Genomic DNA, 18,889 nt, shown 5'->3' with positions numbered 1-18,889 from the left:
TGGAAAGTGACAGCCTCAAAAGGGATCTTTGAAGAGCGGCGTTGACGAGTTTAACGCGGGTTAATGCCGACGCTATACATCAAACGTGCACGTGACAGACGCAACACGTATACGGCGCCGATCCGCGCGTCGTCGTCGTCTTCAAACCTGTAGCCGTGACGAGCACCTGTTATCTCCAGTCTGCTTACCAAAAACGTCTTAAAGCCTGAGGTCTTTCAGAATGAATAAATGTTTGTAAATTGGCAAAAGAGGCGTGGCCAGAAAAACAAGCAAACATTTTTATTGTCTTGGCAAACAATGAGGAGAATAAATAGATGGCATCTCATCAAACAGGAAGTACAGAGAAGGTTAAAAAGCGGCCGTGGAATGGCGTTAAGTGCTTCTGGTTTAGGAATATTGCCATCTTCCCATTTTCCACAAAGCACAGATGGAGAAAAATCATCTGTGTGGCCACCAGGAAGGAAATGGAAGAGGAAGTTGACCATATAAAACATCTTTAAAACTTGTTTGGATAAACAACGGAGGGCAATTTAAAAAAAAAACATTGACGATGTTAGATGTCCAATCCATTCAACGTGGAGGGCTCGCAAAATTAGACACCAACTGGTGATAATAAACCCATTGTGAAAAATGTTGTATGATTGGACGTCTATAACTGTCAATGGCACCAAAGGTTAACATTTGCAATTGAAAAGCTTCAGTAGTGATTAATAACATGATTACAGTTTTCTCCATCTTCGCTTGACATAAGTTCATGTCCATATACGTGCACTAAGTTGACTTCCTTTGACTTTTCACAATAAAGCTGGAGACAGGGAAAATGTTCTTCCAACAAAGTGCACTGAAGAAGGTTGAGAAGAAAATAGAAAAGCTCGGGAACATTAAAAGCCCAAAATAATCTTCAAAAAAATAAAATAAAAATAGAGCTAAATGGGGCAATGTCTTTTGTCTTATTTTGAAAAACTGGAAGCGGCACTCACGTTTGGCTCTCGCCGGGCGAAGAGGATTCTTGGATGATGTCCTCGTCCCGTTGATGTCCCGTGGCTTCGTCCACGTCTCCTTCGTCCTCCTCGTCTTGGTCTTGGTGGCTTAAGGGCTCGTCTCCGTGGCGTGCGAACCAATCCCTGACCTCTTGCACGCTCATGCCGGTCTTGGCCGCCAAGTCGTCCAGATGCTCTTCGCTCAGGTCTTGCTGCTGGACCAAGAAAGCCTGGAGAAGCGCCTCCCCACTTTGCGCCTGCACACACAAAAAAAATGTACCGTTTTCTTCCAATGTGTCCAAAAATGAAGGAATTGGCTTACTTGGATTAGACAGAAGAAGAAAAAATCAAAATCAAAAATGGTTAACACCCAATTTGAAGTTGAAATGTTATTTCAGGAAGAGTCATTCCTCGTCAGCCATTTTGAAAATGATTGAGTTTTCTAAAGATTGTAAACTGGGAAGCTATAAAAGTAGTAGTACGTGGGCTCCCCCTGGTGGTAGGTCTTAGTTTTACTGAATTGGACATTGTCAACAAAGATCGACAATTATATGAATTATGTGAATGAAAATCTACTTAGTATGTTACTTGAGGCTAATAATTTGTTTTTATTGTTTTGAACTACATTTTGAACATTGAATTTATTTTTTAAATACAGTATTATTATTATTTTTTATTTACCAAAAACAGTCACTTATAAAGCGTCAGCAGTCTTAAGCGTCAACTTTTAAATTTTGCTCACCGCGGCAGTACTGACCTCGTCAGGGGTGTCGGCATCCCGTTTGACGGTAGATGGCCGCCGCGACCTTCTGGACCAGCCCCGGAAACGCTTCTTGGACTTCTTGGGCATTCTGGTGGCTTCGTCCGGCGACGCTCGCTCTTCCTGCAAAGCACAGAAGCGTGACGTGGCGGAACGCCGGCAGGATCCGGCGGTCCCGCCACTCCCCGCCACTCCCCGACCGACCGACCTTGCCGGCGCGGTAGACGTCAAACCACTTGAGGTTGCCGTTCTTGACGGCGTAGCGCGTCTCCCCGAACCAGTTGACGATGTAGCCGCGCGGCAGGCCGCTGTCTTCCGCCATCCGGTCGTATTCTCGAGCCGTCGGGCGGCGCGAACGCACGAAAGCTTTCCTCAGGACGTCCAGCTGCGCCGGGGTTTTCTTTAGGGCCCGACGGGCGGAGGTGGGCGCGCCCGTCTCCGCCAGCCCGCCTTTGCGCCGGTCGCTAAACCAGGCGTCCACCTCGCGGCGCGTCAGCTTGGTCTGCTCCCGCAAGCGCGTCAGCTCCTCGTCGCTCGGCGTGCGGCTCTTCTGGAAGCTGGACTCCAGGACGAGGAGCTGTCCCGACGTCTTTTCTTTGAACCTCTGGGGGGTGAAGTCCGGGAAGGCGTGGCGGAGTTTGCCGCGGCGCTCCGGGGGAACGGCGGACGGCTCTTTACCCGCCTCCGTCGACTCCTCGCCGGCGTCCCCTTTGGCTTCCGCGCTTTCCTGCCGGGGTTCCTTGGAGTTCCTCTGGTTGTAGCGCGTGTCGCTGAACCATTTCTTGATGGCGCGCTTGGACAGCCCGGTGACCCGCATGAGGCGCGAAATCTCCGCCTCGGTGGCCACCCGCCGCCGCCCGTAGCTGGCCTTGAGCTCGGCCAGCTGCTCTTTGGACTTTTTGGGTTTGGAGGCCGAAGAGGCTCGGGAAGACGCCTTATGGGCCGGGGGTTCGGCGCCTTCCGCCGCTCGCTCGCCGGGGACGACCCCCGCGGTCAGTGCCAGAGGCGCCGCCGCGGCCAGGCCCGAGGTGCCGCCCACCTGCGCCAGGACCAGGCCCGGCTGGCCCACGATCTGGCACGTCTGGAAGATGGACGGCTGGCCGTCCGCGGCCACGGGGATGACGGCGAGGGTCTGCGGGAGGCTTTGGTGAAGCGTCCGCACCGTGCCGTTGGACTTCTTCCGCCGCGCCTCCTCCACCTGCCGACAACGACTTCAATTGGAAAACGGCGACATGTAGCAAATCCGTCGAGTCGAGCGGACGTTAGCGACCTCCTCCGGCGTCCAGCTGATGCCGTCTTTCAGCCTCTGAGCCGAGAACCAGAGCTTGACGTTCTCCTCGCTGAAATTGGTCTGCGCCGCCAGCGCCTCCGTCTCCGAGGGCGAGGGATAAGGAAACCTGCGTTGGGGTCGACCAGTCAGAAACCAGACCGCAGATACCCGCCCCCCACCCCTTGCCACGCCTACCTGTTGTAAGCAGCCAACAGAAGGATGTTGCTGTCCATGGCGGCGTCGTACGCCGGGATGCTGCTGACGGGGATGAGGAGCTGCGTCTGGTTCTGCTTCTGTAAAGCCGACAGAACCTGGGCCAGGGTGCTGGCCTGGAGGACGCCCGTCGGGAGGGTCCCCGTCAGCAGGGCGCCCGCCGGCACGGCGCCACCTTTGATGTTCAGCACCCCCGTCCCGTTGACCAGGAAACTCGGCGTCCCCGTCTGGATATGAAGCGGCGCCGACACGGGTACGAGCCGGGCGGCCGCCATCGGGGTCGCGGGCGACAGCACGGGTGGGTCTTGGTACCCGTCCATCTCGTCGTCGCTCTCGACCTTGATGACTTCTTCGGTTTGCCGCGAGGCGGTGAACTTCTTGGGTTCCGGCCAGCACCTCATGATCGGCGTCTTGCTGAGGGCGATCCCCTTCCGCCCCGCGTCCTCGACCCCCGCCGTCTCAACGGGGGCCACGTCCTCCGTCTCCGGCGAGCCGTCGCCGCTTCGCCACGCCGAGACTGCCTCGGAGCTGTGGTGAAAAAGGAGATAATGAGCCCCCCCCAGAAAAAGTAGTGAACACGTCCACAGTTCTGTAGTGGAAGTATACTCAAGTTCGGAGGCTTCCTCCGCGCCGTCGTCCCGAGATCCGTCCGCGTCCGCCGCCGCCCACTCGCCCTCTTCTCGGGGCGGAAGCATACACGGCGTGCTGGACTTCCTTCGGCTCGCCATCGCCGCTTCAGTCGAGGGCGCCGCCCCGGGGCGTCTCGGCGGCCATGGCGGCGCTCGGGCTCAAGGAAAGGGTCAGGGTCCCATGGCCGGAGCTTGATCGGACAACCGGTCTGGACCGGTTCGGTGGACAAATTCGGTTCAAAGGGAAGTGAAGCTGAGCTGGGCGCATTAGCGTGAATCAGATGGCGATATAGCGTCCAGACGACGAGGTAAGTAAGCTAGCTGCCTTTTTTTTTTTAGTTGGTTTCGCTCCGCAACTCGGTTCGCTCCGCGATAGCTAGTCGTCTGGCACGTCCGCTTACGCGTGTTGATGCGCCAACTCCCTCGGAGCCTCTTCCGCGAGACCCTCTGAGGGGATCGAACCGCGGACAGCAGTCGTGAGTACCGGCCCGTCTTGTCTTTTAGTCGAATAGTCAATTACGCGAAACGACGCCAAATGCTTTGGGCTACAAGTCAATGCTATAAGGTAGCTTTGGAGCCACAGCAAAAAAAAAAGATAGTCGAGCTCGTGGCTTCCTCTTAAGGATTTTCCAAGTAAATCATCTTAAATTCGCTAAAGTGGCGACCGCCATCTTTCCAAATTGTCTTTTGCTTATGGATAGTTTTTAAATTGTCCCAAAAATAACTCGAGTGCTTTGCATTACCCAAAGTTTGCTCAGAAAGATAAAGGGCATTATTGGCCAGCTTTTGTTTTGAAGACCAGTACGTGCCACTGACTGAGGCGGAATTGATGCTCCAGTGCGTTCAATGACCTCATTTTTACGCCCAGGTGTTGGCAAGTTTTAAATTCCGTAGGGGCAAAAAAACATTTTTAATTCCGACGAAGAAAATCCGGTGCTTGCTATCATATAAAATAAAATAAGTCCTTCTACAAATGAGGTGCTAAATAACATTATACTGGCGTTCACAATGAAATGCTATGTTTTGGAATCATTGTCATGTTGAAAGATGTAGCCCCTCCATTACCTGCTAATAAATTAAATATCATACAATGTGATTTCCCATATGTACGTTTATTCATTACAAGCTGGGGGCGAAATTAAGAGTTTTTGTTTATACAGTTTTTAAAAACAAAATAGACATCGTCTAAAATAAATGGTACAATTGAGTGGTATACTGATGAAACCCATTCAAGGACAGCAATATAACAGTGGATAGTAAATTAAAAGTTGACACTTAAAACCTTTAACCCTACTGAAAATGTAAAAAAACCCAAATACATAGATGTCACATTAAATCAAATCATTTGAGAATAGCTAATAATTGAAATAGAAAAGAAGACAAATGATATAGCTGTATGCATTTAGGGTTGCGAGGGGTGCTGGACCCTATCCCAGCTGACTTCAGGAATCTACGGCCAGCCAATCACCGGATGTTGACTGTAAAGACTCGTCATTGCGCGTAGCTCCTCCGCTAGTGAGGAGGTTCTCCGTCTGTTGCGAGAGGGTTCGTTAGCCAACGTTCGTCATCATTCGTTACCGTCGATGCCGACTTTCTCACGTTCTCGGTGCACTCCTCAGAGCTTCCGCCTACAAAGAAACAATCAAAGATTTTTCACTTCCTGTTGTCAAGCACCGCTTCCTATTGTCCACTTACCTGAATTGGAGGAGAGAGAAGATTGTGAAGATGTGTTCGATGCTTTCAGTTTGGCTGAAAGAAGAATAAAAAAAATAAAAAACAACAACGCGGGAGTTCAAGACCGGGATAGACATCCAATTTATTTTGACACTTAAGAATTGGACGTCTTGAATAAGAATTAAGAAAGTGTTTGGCCATTACCTTTCTCACTGTTACAAAGTTCATCATCCGTTCCTGGGACAAAAACAACATCATCATTATCACGTGGACGAAAATATGTCAACATTTTCAGAGAAATTACCTTTGGTGGAAACTTTGTCTGCAGCACCTGAAAATGAAAATGACGATGATTGATTTGCGTTATGATTTTGTACACCCTGAAGACTAGGACAAGCTAAAGACACGGAAAAGTTAGTCACCAGCGACGAAAAAGCAAACGTCCCTCACCTTTTCTGCATTTGTAGACGATGGCGGCGACGATCACGACGGCCACGAGGACCGCCAACGGTACGGCGACGGCCAGCGCCGTCTTCCTCCTTTCTTCCGCTTCACAAATCGACGGACGTCACGTGTGTTTCGGACGAGGACGGACGGAGGCGTGCGGCTCACCTTCGATGCGCTCGTTGCTCAGGAGGACGCGGTGGTCCAGCGGGACGACGATGTCGTCCGGGACGCCGGCCAGCTGGAAGACGCACTCGTATCGGGCGCCGGGGTCCGCCGCTCTGAGGTGGGCGGAGACCTGGAAGGTCCCGTCGTGGTTGGGCAGGGTGTCTTCCCTCTCCACGCCCTTGGAGACTTTCTGGCCGTCCTTCTTCCAGAACAAGATGGCGTCCCTGGGGTAGAAACCCGTGGCGTGGCAGGTCACCGGCGACCACGACCTCTTCTGCAGCAGGGACAGGCGCGGAAGCACTGCCGTGCGGGCGAGGGCCGAAGAGGGGAGGAAAAAGTTGGGGTCGGAAAGAACGTCGCTTGGCTAAGATTGTACTACCTGTTCTCGTGAGGGAGTCCTTCCCGTTGCTCACATGCATCTTCAAGTAGTCTGGACAAATGTCAGTGTAGTAATCCTTTTTATATTGAATATAGAGTTGGTCTTCCAATTTGTGTTTGGTGACGAGCGCTTGCGGCTTGAACGCGAGCCATCTCCGTTCCTTCAAGTCTAACGATATGAAGTCTTCTCCGTCGTAAGCGTGGTGTTCCCAACCGTCAACCTCGCCGGTCTCGTCGTCCCATTCGCAGCCATACATTACCTGGATCGTGTGAACGCCTGAGAGAAAGGCACGGAAATAAGGCGACGTCTGCTCAAAAAAGGGGAGCGGCGAATGAATGGTCGCAAAAACGCTCCAAAGCGGGACGGCAACTCACCTCCGCTTTGGTTGAAGCGCTCATTAACAGTTTTAATGCCGTCTTTGAAGACCTGCTGATTGCCAATACAGATCGCCGTCTCACTCCTCCAGTAGTCTGGATCCTGGGCTGTGATCTTGTTCATCCAATCCTGTTTGGGACTTGATTTCCTGCTCTTGCTGTCGTAGTGAGTGATCGGCACGCCGTCAACGTAAGCGACGCTCGAGTATTCTGGGAAGTTTGGAATTTGAGACGACGCTGTGATGATAATCTCCAGCGTGTGGAACACTGAAAGAAAAAGAAAAAACATTTCTTGATCTAAATGCCCAAATCTTGTCCTCATCCCATTTTCAAAACTGGGCACTTTTGACCGAGTTGACCCTCATTTTTCCGCCTTTCATTTGAAAAACGGACATCATTTGACAAGCAGATATTTGGGAAATGCAAAATACCAACTTTTTTCCCGACCAGAATAGAGTCAATATGAGGACGTGGCTGCCATTGACGGCGCTAGACGTCCGATTCCTTGAAACTGCTAGAAAACCCCAGAGACACCCAAGTGATTTCTTTTGACGACTTCTATCTTTTGAAAAGGTCTTTGAATACAAACCCCGTCCCCCGGCAAAAGACGACATTGGAGCTCTGCTGTGATACGCCCGTCTGTCCGGAAATCTTGAGGGAGCACTCTAAAGTGCGTCACAGTTTTTTGAAGACGACAAAATATCGGAGAAAATAGACTTACCGGGCTGGACGCTTTGAATGTGGACAGCCACAACAAATAAAGCTGCCATCTCCAGCATCTTGAACCACGTTTATTTTCTCAAATTTGAACCCGACGTCGAGTCTCAAAAGAGAAACAAAATGGACACGCTTCCGTGACTTGAGTTCAATAAAGTTGCATAACTTAGATTTTCACCAGAGCGCCTCGCCTCGTTACGTGAGGACGAGTGGGCGAGGCACACCTGGAGTAACCTGAAATATGACTTTCTTTTCTGAACGGCTCATCCTTGCCCGGGGTGCTGGAGCCAATCCCAGCTCAAAAAATTGAACTATTGGTACTTATTAGTCGTATTACATTATTAATCATCATTGTATTTTTCCCTATTTTGAAAAATAATCATTCATGCTGACTTTGGGTGAAAGGTAGACTACACCTTCGACTGGTCGCCAGTCAGCCGTAGAGCACACAGAGAGACCGACACCCATTCACACTCACCATCAGGCGGCTCAATATTATATATTACCAGTGACGGTCCGTGAATTTTCTAGCGACGCCTTCAGCCATGTCTGAATCAATCCAACCCTCAAAACTATTTTATGGCTATAAAACCTCTATTGAAACTACAGCTGCAACACATTAAAAAATCATCAATAATAACCTCATACAATCTAAATATTATTCAGGAATATAGCCATATTTTACTCACCAAAAATCTTTTTTACCTGTACACAATATCCATCCTTCTTTTCTCTCGCCATCGAAGCTAATGCTGAAAGTCCAGCCTGTCCTGTTGTATTTCTGGCAAACGTTTTTATTCGATTTAGTGCTGAAAATGTCCGTTCCCGGTTGTAACAAGCTTGCTGGCTTTGGAGTTGTCCGACCTTTCTTAATGATGTCCAGCTTTTTTTTCTTGAAAAGTCCCTCTTGAATATGGCTTTGACAGTAAATCTGCAAACAAATCCATTTCTTCTCCTTCTTTCAGCAATTGCGGGTTGACAAAACCGCTATTAAATCAACACAACAATATATTTGCTTGTGTAGCTCGCTCCAGATACAGTTTGGTAGCTCTGGCTAGTCCACTCTATCACTAGCCAATGACGTATCCCTACGCCTGCGAGAAGGCAATGACGTATACAGGCACCAAATCGAATTCTGATTGGTTAAAGCAACAGTCTTATTGACGCTTGTTTAATGCAGCAGAGCCTGCAGAGCTGATTGTGAAGGCCCAGAGGCAGATTTCTGACCCTGGCAACAAATAATGGCTGAAATGTGATTGGTTAAATGCTTCAATATGAAAACACACATCTGGAAGCAGTGCAACCAGGGGGGAAAGCAATGAAAGGAAGCTAACAGACAATTTGGAATTACATTCATGGACAAAATATAATTAACATCAGTCTGTGATTCAGATATTTCTTAGGCCAACAGAGAAGGCCTTGAAGGCCCTGACGGCACACCACTGCCTTTTCCTCGTCTTTGTTTCGTTTTCTCTCGCTCTCTCCCGATAGATTGTCAAATTTCCAACTTTCTGTGGTTGCCAAAACGCAACAGACTCCCCGGAAACGCTAGCAAGCTTGCGTACAAACACAGTTGGTCTTCGTTTCGGCTCGAGATATTTTCTTTTTCCGACTCTTTTCTCAGCAGAGATGAATCTAACTCCAGATGCACGAACGAGGTAACGTTTTCTCGCCGTTATATTGGCGTTCGTGCCTTCGAGAGTTTTTGTTTTGAAGACTATCATCTCAGTGGAAGACCAGTACGTGCCACTGACTGAGGGAATTAATGCTCCGGTGCGTTCAATGACCTCATTTTTACGCCCAGGTGTTGGCAAGTTTTACATTCCGTAGGGGCAAAACATGTTTTTTTAATATTTCGAGGAGGGAAAAAATCCAGTGCTTGCTATCATATAAAAAAAATTAGTCCTTCTACAAATGAAGTGCTAAATAACATTATACTGGCGTTCACAATGAAATGCTTTGTTTTGGAATCATTGTCATGTTGAAAGACGTAGACCCTCCATTACCTGCTAATAAATTAAATATCATACAATGTGATTTCCCATATGTACGTTTATTCATTACAAGCTGGGGGCCCGGCTTTGAAATCAAGATTTTTTGTTATACAGTTTTGAAAATCAAAATAGACATCTAAAATAAATGGTACAATTGAGTGGTACTGATGAAACCCGTTCAAGGACAGCAATATAACAGTGGTTAGTAAATTAAAAGTTGACACTTAAAACCTTTAACCCTACTGAAAATGTAAAAAAAACCAATACGTAGATGTCACATTAAATCAAGTCATTTGAGAATAGCTAATAATTGAAGTAGAAAAGAAGACAAATGATGTAGCTGTATGCATTAACTTAAAACCTTGAACCCTACTGAAAATGTAAAAAAACAAATACAGGCGCTCCCCTACTTACGAACGAGTTACGTTCCGAGCGATTGTTCGGAAGGTGAATTTGTTCGTAAGTTGCTTCAGTGCTATATTTTGTATTATAATTTATGTTTAAGGCCTATATAAGTATATTGAAGGTGTATATAAGTGCATTTGTATGTTTAAGGCTTGTATACGTAACCTGCATTGGTTTGTACTGAAAAAAACATTTAATAAAATGGAGAGAATATGTACAGTACTGTATACACACTACGTATGTTAGAGAGAGAGAGAGAGATTTACTAGAAACTGGCCGAAAGAAGCGATCTAACGACGATTGCACAGTTTTTTTCTTTTTTTCATCATAAATGATGCGATAAAGCACTACTCGGAAAAAGGCGCGCAATACAAAATCTAACTTACAGCATCTTTTTCCGAATATTTTTCGACATATGCCATATGCGCAGACATGTTCGTATGTACCGTTGTTCCTAACTCGAATGTTCGTAAGTAGGGGAGCGTCTGTATATACGTATACGTATGTCACATTAAATCAAGTCATTTAAGAACAGCTAATAATTGAAATAGAAAAGAAGACAAATGATATAGCTGAAATATGCATTTAGTTTGCTTATCCTAAAAAGGGTTGAAGGAGGTGCTGGAGCCTATCCCAGCTGACTTCAGGAATCTACGGCCAGCAAATCACTGGATGTTGACTGTAAAGAATCGTCATCGGGCGTAGCTCCTCCGCTAGTGAGGAGGGTCTCCGTCTGTTGCGAGAGGGTTCGTTAGTCAACGTTCGTCATCATTCGTTACCGTCCATGCCGACTTTCTCACGTTATCGCTGCTCCCCTCAGAGCTTCCGCCTACAAAGAAACAATCAAAGATTTTTTCACTTCATGTTGTCAAGCACCGCTTCCTATTGTCCACTTACCGGAATTGGAGGAGAGAGAAGATTGCGAAGATTGGCTCGATCCTTTCAGTTTGGCTGAAAGAAGAATACAAAAATTAAAAAACAACAACGCGGGAGTTCAAGACAGGGATAGACATCCAATTTATTTTGACACTTAAGAGTTGGACGTCTTGAATAAGAATTAAGAAAGTGTTTGGCCATTACCTTTCTCACTGTTACAAAGTTTATCATCCGTTCCTGGGACAAAAACAACATCATCATTATCATGTGGACGAAAATATGTCATCAGTTTCAGAGAAATTACCTTTGGTGGAAACTTTGCCTGCAGCACCTGAAAATGAAAATGACGATGATTGATTTGCGTTATGATTTTGTACACCCGCATTCACCTACCACCTTTGCATTTCCTCAGACGGCACCAGATGAGCAAACCGATACAAAGGGCGACCCCCAGCGCCACGGACAAGCCCACGGCGACACTCACTTCCAGGGAGGTTTTCCCCAAAATCCCGCCATCTGTAAGATGAACATTGGTTCAACGCTCAGTCGGTACAAATACAGTGGCACCTCGACATACGAGTGCCCCGACATACGAGCAATTTGAGATACGAGTAAAATTTGGAGCAGATATTTATCTTGAGATACGAGACAAATTTTGATATACGAGAATACAGTGGACGCGAGAGGCTGCTCATAAGAACATCATGGCCACTGTCTCTCACCCGCAACTCCCTCGTGTAATATCTCTGCGAGCACTGGGCGGAGCATCGCATTTTTTCAGTTTTTTTTCGTTAGTCAGTGCGAATGGCGTATATACTACTTCTCGTTGGCAAGTGGTCGTGCGTTATCCTATTGTGAGGACATTTTTGAGCATCATTTTGGGAATATTTTGGAGGGAAGACAAAAGCAAACAACCCTCAATAGGTTGCATTTGAAAGTCAGGGTGGAGGCGGGGCCAATAGAGCCGACCCGGGAGAAGAAAGGTATCAAAATTTAAAACTAAATTAGAATTAAGTTTAGTGTAAGGTTAGATTAAATGTATTTTTGAGTGTGTCTGCATCGTAATCCAAGTTCGTTTAAATTTGCTTATGTTATGTTACAAGCGCGTTGCTGTGCAAAAATTCTCTCTCTCTCCCCTCCGCGAAATCCGTCTAATTTTAGTTTTATTAAACACATTTTAGTGCTGATAAACTACTAGTTATTTGTTACTTTGTTAATAGATGGCGAATTAGAACAAATAAAAATGTTTTTCCAAACCAATATCCTGTTTTTGGTGTTTTTTTCAGAGGGTTGGAACGAATTCATTTGTTTTGAGTTCATTTCTATGGGAAACGTCCGTTTGAGTTACGAGAAAATCGACATAAGAGCTCAGTCCCGGAACGCATTAAGCTCGTATCTCGAGGTAACACCGTATTTCATTGCCGGCTCACCCCAAATCTTTTCCACGTGAAGGTCGGAAGGCGAATGTCGCAGAACGCAGGTGAAGGTTGCGCGGTCGCTCTGGAGTATCTCCACGCTGGACCGGCTCTGGAAGGTCCAATCGTGGTTGGGCCGTACGCCCGTGGACATCACGCCATCCTCTTTGACCAGCGTGCGGCCGTCGCGCCGGATCTCCAGGCTTACGTCCTTGTGGAGGAAGCCGCTAGCGTGGCAGCTCAGCACCACCGTGCCGCTCTCGTAAGGGGACATTTTACCGAAGACCTCGACGGTTGGCGCAGCTAAAACGAAAAAGGACGACTTTCAATGGCGATGGGATTTCCGCCCGACTGCAATGGGACGGCGTACGTACGCGGGGTTGACTCTTGCTTGCGCTTGTACTGCAGGAAGCGCTGGATCCAGGTGACGCACTCCTTGTCCAGGTACCCGCGGGTGTACTCCTTAAGAAGTTCCATGCCGTCCCAGCTCCTCTTGGACTCCTCCGCGGCTTTGACCGCCGCCACCCACTCGGAATGTTTACAGTCGAAGGACAGGAAGTCCACGCCGTCGTAGCTGTAGCCGTCCACGCCGCCGCGGAAGGCCACGTTTCCGTCGGGCAACAGTTCTCCGGAGCAACCGTGCCGCCATTGGAGGACGTGCACATCTGGGGGGGGGGGGGCAAAACCACGACGGCGGGGCGTCAGCGAGCGTCCGAGCTTGACCGGCGAGCGTCCTACCAGAGGAGTTGTGTCCCAAGCGTTTGCACACGATGTCCACGTTGACGTTAAACCACTGCTCTTTGATTCTCCGAGACATGCTGCCCTGCTCCCAGTAGTCTGGACTCATCTGGTTTTGGATCCAGGGCTGCTTGGGGACTTTCTTCTTTACCTCGCTATCGTAGTAGTCGATAATCTGACCGTCTAGTATGCCCATGGCGGTGAACTGATGAGCGCCGGGAATTTGCAGCGCTCCCCGCGACAGCCCCGTGTAAATGTACATCAGGCTGTGAGTCTCTGTCAACAAAAACATGTCAGGGGGGTTTCAAAATTGCCTGTTTTTGTGTGACAATATAAAAGTCCCTTCCTACTAGCATACAATCTCACTCGGAATGTTTTTTTTTTTATTAGGTCATGTACAGTGGTACCTCGAGATACGAGCTTAATCCGTTCCGGGACTGAGCTCGTATGACAAGTTACTCGTAACTCGAGGTAAAGTTTCCCATTGAAATGAATGGGAAACAATTTAATTCGTTCCAACTCTCTGAAAAAAACACCAGAAACAGGATATTGGATTGAAAAAAAATGTTTTATTTCTTATAATTCGCCATATATTGACAAAGTAATAAATAACGAGTGGTTTAATAGAAATAAAGTGTTTAATCTAACTAAAATTGGCCGGATTTCGCCGAGGGGAGAGGGGCTTCGTTTTTTTTTTTTTCTCCACACAACGCACTCGTAAACAGAACAAACACTCCACCCTCACGTTCGCTATCGATGGGCTGTTTGCTGTCGTACTATTCCCTTCAAAATATTCCGAAAATGATGCACACAAATGTCCTCACAATCGGAGAACGCACGACCACTTGCCAACGAGCAGCAAGCAGTCTTATCAGGGATCGCCCCGCTGCTCATCTTCTTCTTCTTCTTCTTCTTCTTCTTTTTCACCTCAGGCGCCTGAGGATTACCCTCAGCAGCGCTAGGGCTGCCACTGGAACACGGATAAGTTCATCCAGGGAGTTGCCCAAGCCGCGATGGTAGCGTTCGGTCATTAAGGCCGGACAGCGGAGCCATAAGTGTTCAGACGACTCTGTTTCCTCGTCGCACAGGCGGCAGCGATCCGAGTCGGATTTCTCATGGGAGCTACAGGGGCGCTGGCTAGCGGCTCCTTTTAGCTTGTAGCATCTGTGTTCGCGTCCCATCGAACGGCGCCTATGATAGAGTTGCTACCGGGGATACTTTTGCGAGCACGAGTATACTTCATTACCCAGAAAGCCCTCTTTTCACCGCGCATGCGCGTTGTGCGTTTCCTGGTCTGAATAGCTCATCCGGTGCTCGTAAATATTGTTATACACGAAAGATATGCCAAAAAAAATGCCATGGCAACCTGGCTTGGTCGCATCACGAAACTTTGACCGCATCACGGGCGAATTATTCGATCGAAATTTCCCCCGTAAGACGAGCATTCCGTATGACGAACGGTCGTATGACGAGGTACCACTGTACATTGTTTGGATCAAGATTTGGCTTTTGGCCATGAAATTCTTCTTGACGCGCCCCAGTTTGGCTCGAACGGTGAAAAAACCGGACTGTCTGGCTCACAACGTCGCAAACAAAAACACTACGGTAACCTATTATTTAACATTGAGTGAATAGGGGATTTTCTAAACCATTCAACCAATCTTATTGAAATTTGATGTGTTATTGCCAATTGATAGATTTTAACATTAGGTGAATAGGGATTTCATGACTATTATTTTAGGCAGTGGCTCCGTAGCTGGAGTTTCTTACTATTTACCCCACACAGAATTCTTACCGTCTAAATAGCCATATGGGGCCAAATAGGCTATTTGATCGGTTACCGTCTAAGGAGCCACTGCCATTACTTATTTATGGTGGCTCACAATGTCGCAAACAAACACACTACTACTTATTTATTGATAGAATTTATTTGTGCACTTTGCGGTGAAAGATTTCAATCTCATTTTACTTGTATAATGACAATAAAAGCATTCAATTCAATTCAAATTGTCAACAAATGCCATCAATAACAACGACTTTTATACTTACCTTTGAGGTGAATCAAAACTCACCTGCGTTTATAACGAGCGGAGACCAGCTTAGGAAAGCGAACAGATGTAGAAACATTCTGGTCTTCATTTGGTTTCTGCTTACATCAGGTTGTTAAATTTCGAAGAATTGTAAAGGGTCGATTCTTTTGCTGAATTCTTGCCAATCATCCGTGTACCGTCGTGTGTGTGTGCTGTGTGTTTCTGTTCTTCCGTGCCGTGATGAACCTTGAGTTCAATAAAGTTGCGTTGCTTTTATTTCCGCCAGAGCGCCTCGCCTCGTTACCTGAGGACGAGTGGGCGGGGCGCACCTGGAGTAACCTGAAATATGACTTTCTTTTCTGAACGGCTTATCCTCGCCGAGGGTGCTGGAGCCAATCCCAGCTCAAAAAATGGAACTATTGGCACTTATTAGTTGTATTACATTATTAATCATCATTGTATTTTTTTTCCCTATTTTGAAAAATAATCATTCATGCTGACTTTGGGCGAAAGGCAGACTACACCTTCGACTGGTCGCCAGTCATCCGTAGAGCACACAGAGAGACCGATACCCATTCGCACTCACCATCAGGCGGCTCAATATTATATAGTACTACCAGTGGCGCTCCGTGCATTTTCTCGTAGCGCCTTCAACGTATCAATCCAACCCTCAAAAACTATTTTATGGCTATAAAACCTCTACTGCAGCTACAGCTGCGACACATACAAAAAATAATCAATAAATCAATGCACAAAAATGGGGTAAAATCCACTTCCTAGCAGCATTTCATGATTAAATACAAATACTGGAGCTTTTCAGATATTACAACCGGGCCAGGGGGGTGATTTTCCCGGGAAAAGACAGCAATGAACGTCAATGGCGTACGGGCAAACATTGCCCGAAAATGTTATGAATACACACATCTGGAAGCAGTGCAACCAGGGGGGGGAAAGCAATGAAAGGAAGCTAACAGACCATTTGGAATAATAAGTATTGATGGACAAAATATAATATATGATTCAGCTATTTCTTAGGCTAGCAGAGAAGGCCTTGAAGGCCCTGACGGCCTGCCACTGTTTAAATGTCTAGAAGTAAAAAACAAACACTAAAGTGCATGTCATCACAATGTTCCTAATGTGCAATACTGTATTTTAAAGGATTAAAGCCCAACCAAAAATATTTACAGCTCCCCCCCACTAACTAATGCATGTTATGATGAAAACAATGTTTTTTTAAGTATGAATGCCCAATCAACACGTATTTACAGCCCCGCCCCCGCCCCACCCACTGACTAATGCACGTTATTATGAAAACAATGTATTTTTTTAAGTATTAAAGTCCAACCAAAAAACATTTACAGCCCAACCCCCCCCCCCCCCCCCCACACACACACACACACACACACGCTGACTAACGCACGTTATTATGAAAACAATTTATATTTTGTGTGTGTGTATCTTTAATAGGCGTGGCCGAGGTCAGAGTTCAAATAGTCGACGTCAAACCCAAAATGGCTTACGAGCCTGGAGGCAGCACGGTCGTGCACTCCAGAGAGAGAGCAGCTGAAAAGTGACGATTTGCCGAAGAAAGCCTGACAAACTTCTCACAGGACGATGCAGCACATTCGGTACGTTGTCATTTGGGGATTTCGAAGCCCCACTTCTCGTCTTGAGAGTGATAAGAGCATGATTCGTTGACGTGATGTAGCTAGCTAGCCCCATGCGTGTGCAGACAGCAAAATGTTTGCAAACAAATTGGCTACATTGCGTTACCGATCGCTCTTTGTTTAAAAAGAAATCATTCCATTGTGTGTTTCAGTCCCTCAACGAGCACAGACTGCTGGGAAACATCAAGAATGTAGCCAAAACGACCAGAAAGGGGCATCTTGTCGACGCCATAACAAAGTGAGTCATTTTTAAATAGTTCCGATTTTCTCTATCCGTGTAATATTTTAAACGTCAGCGTTCAGTATTCAAGGCTTTGCGCAATTGGCTCGTTTTTCATCATGATACATTCAACTTTTGAATGAAATCACTAACTAGCTTGGTGTTTTTTTTAATAGCAAAAACCTGTGGATAAGTCACCCACACAAATGCCATTAGTGGACGTGTAAGGAATAAACAGTAATCTCTCGATTATCGCGGTTAATATAGACCAGACATGGCTGCGATAAATGAAAAACTGTAAAGTAGGGTCATCACTATTGAATTTAATTTTAAAAAAAATACTATAGTGGCAAATGTAGGAGTAGCTTCCACTTGTGAGTTTCACATCTTTCTGAACTTACAAATAATAGTCTAACATAGGCTTTGTCATCATACCCAGATAACTGCGTATGACCAAATTGGTAATTGGTACAAAAAATTCTGCCATGTAGTTTAACTGTGCGCTCGAATAGATTATATACTTTTACCCCGTTAACTTTCTTAAAGACCTCAGGGCTTGGACCGTTTCATTTTTAGTTTTGACAAAAACTAAGACATTTATTCAACAATAGTGCAGGTGTCATTTTTGACTCCTTTAAACATTTTTTTTCCTCGGCATAAGAGAAAAACGGAAGCTTTTTGGATATTTATTTTTAAGAATGAATGGATTTGAAATAATTCACTGAAAAACCTCAAGGCAGAAGTAGGATTTATTTTATGTATTATTTTCATGTAATTTGTACCTTGTGGGCCCCTGTCCAGTGTGTTTTCTATATTTCCCACCACATCAAGATCCTGATTATTTGTTTGTGGAGGAAAACGTGAAAAATAGACTGTATTGGGGCCTTTAAAGATTCAGATCATTTTTTAGTCTCTGCTGGAGACAAAAAGAAAACCAGACCATCAGGAGTGTCTAAATAATGGATACCCTTTTGATATTTTATAGAAAAAAAGCTAAATGTAGTTTTTTTTAGTTAAATTAGGCCCTAGTCTGTATTTCTTTTTATGTAATTTAATCTATTGTACCTTGACCCCTTTTTGTTTTCCAGAATTCCACAAGGGGGACAAGGTTTCCTGCCTATGTACCCCCCCATTTCTCGGTGCTGGGTGTTACGCGAAAACCTATCAGTGAAGTTTTTCAAAATAAAAGGTGAGACCTTGCGAATGGTTTTTTACTTAACTCAGTGTATTGACCCCTTTTTTTTGTTTTCCAGAATTCCACAAGGGGGACAAGGTTTCCTGCCTATGTACAGATAGTCTGATGCACCCCCCATTTCTCGATGCTGGGTGTTACGCCAGAACCTATCTCCAAAGTTTTTCAAAATAAAAGGTAAGACCTTGTGAATGGTTTTTTACTTAACTTTGTGTATTGACCCCTTTTTTTTTGTTTTCCAGAATTCCACAAGGGGGACAAGGTTTCCTGCCTATGTACAGATAGTCTGATGCACCCCCCCATTTCTCGGTGCTGGGTGTTACGCCAGAACCTATCTCCAAAGTTTTTCAAAATAAAAGGTAAGACCTTGTGAATGGTTTTTTACTTAACTTTGTGTATTGACCCCTTTTTTTTTGTTTTCCAGAATTCCACAAGGGGGACAAGGTTTCCTGCCTATGTACAGATAGTCTGATGCACCCCCCCATTTCTCGGTGCTGGGTGTTACGCCAGAACCTATCTCCAAAGTTTTTCAAAATAAAAGGTAAGACCTTGCGAATGGTGTTTTACTTAACTTTGTGTATTGACCCCCCTTTTTTGTTTTCAGAATTTCACCTGGTGCCAAGGGGAGTTTCTTTGTCCATTTGAAAATGGATGAAGGCAAAACTGATTTTTCAAAATGCTGGAGGGCCTGCGCGAACCTATCTCCAAAGTTTTTCAAAATAAAAGTTTTTCAATGTATACATG

The 18,889-nt window shown here is 46.1% G+C and overlaps 2 protein-coding genes and 1 long non-coding RNA gene across 4 annotated transcripts; 1 reads left to right on the top strand and 2 right to left on the bottom strand.

The window, feature by feature from the left end:
- Positions 1 to 264: 264 nt before the first annotated feature.
- Positions 265 to 4,572, bottom strand: LOC144067017 (zinc fingers and homeoboxes protein 1-like). The gene is made up of 6 exons (XM_077590484.1): positions 3,830 to 4,572; positions 3,206 to 3,751; positions 3,011 to 3,137; positions 1,949 to 2,938; positions 1,738 to 1,863; positions 265 to 1,237 (listed from the first exon to the last, which is right to left on the bottom strand). Exons 1-6 carry the CDS (start codon positions 3,949 to 3,951, stop codon positions 977 to 979), a joined length of 2,172 nt encoding a protein of 723 aa, XP_077446610.1. The 5' UTR covers positions 3,952 to 4,572; the 3' UTR covers positions 265 to 976.
- LOC144067018 (uncharacterized) lies at positions 3,885 to 18,876 on the top strand. 2 transcript variants are annotated; one of them, XR_013297807.1, is made up of 8 exons: positions 3,885 to 4,160; positions 16,534 to 16,694; positions 16,886 to 16,971; positions 18,042 to 18,142; positions 18,207 to 18,322; positions 18,388 to 18,504; positions 18,570 to 18,686; positions 18,750 to 18,876. It is a non-coding gene; the product is annotated as an uncharacterized LOC144067018 (long non-coding RNA). The 2 variants fall into 2 exon arrangements; XR_013297808.1 differs by lacking the exon at positions 18,042 to 18,142.
- LOC144067004 (uncharacterized) lies at positions 5,492 to 15,336 on the bottom strand. The gene is made up of 18 exons (XM_077590468.1): positions 15,109 to 15,336; positions 13,037 to 13,312; positions 12,673 to 12,963; positions 12,314 to 12,601; positions 11,277 to 11,399; positions 11,188 to 11,214; positions 11,088 to 11,120; positions 10,905 to 10,958; positions 10,808 to 10,836; positions 10,660 to 10,740; positions 7,613 to 7,670; positions 6,892 to 7,158; positions 6,518 to 6,793; positions 6,139 to 6,438; positions 5,977 to 6,075; positions 5,831 to 5,857; positions 5,731 to 5,763; positions 5,492 to 5,601 (listed from the first exon to the last, which is right to left on the bottom strand). The coding sequence occupies exons 1-18, from the start codon at positions 15,173 to 15,175 to the stop codon at positions 5,519 to 5,521; spliced, it is 2,412 nt and encodes an 803-aa protein (XP_077446594.1). The 5' UTR covers positions 15,176 to 15,336; the 3' UTR covers positions 5,492 to 5,518.
- Positions 18,877 to 18,889: the final 13 nt, after the last annotated feature.

The sequence above is a fragment of the Stigmatopora argus genome, chromosome 21, assembly GCF_051989625.1.
Source record: "Stigmatopora argus isolate UIUO_Sarg chromosome 21, RoL_Sarg_1.0, whole genome shotgun sequence".
Classification (NCBI taxonomy): Eukaryota; Metazoa; Chordata; class Actinopteri; order Syngnathiformes; family Syngnathidae; genus Stigmatopora; species Stigmatopora argus.
This window is presented reverse-complemented; position numbering and strand designations above follow the sequence as displayed.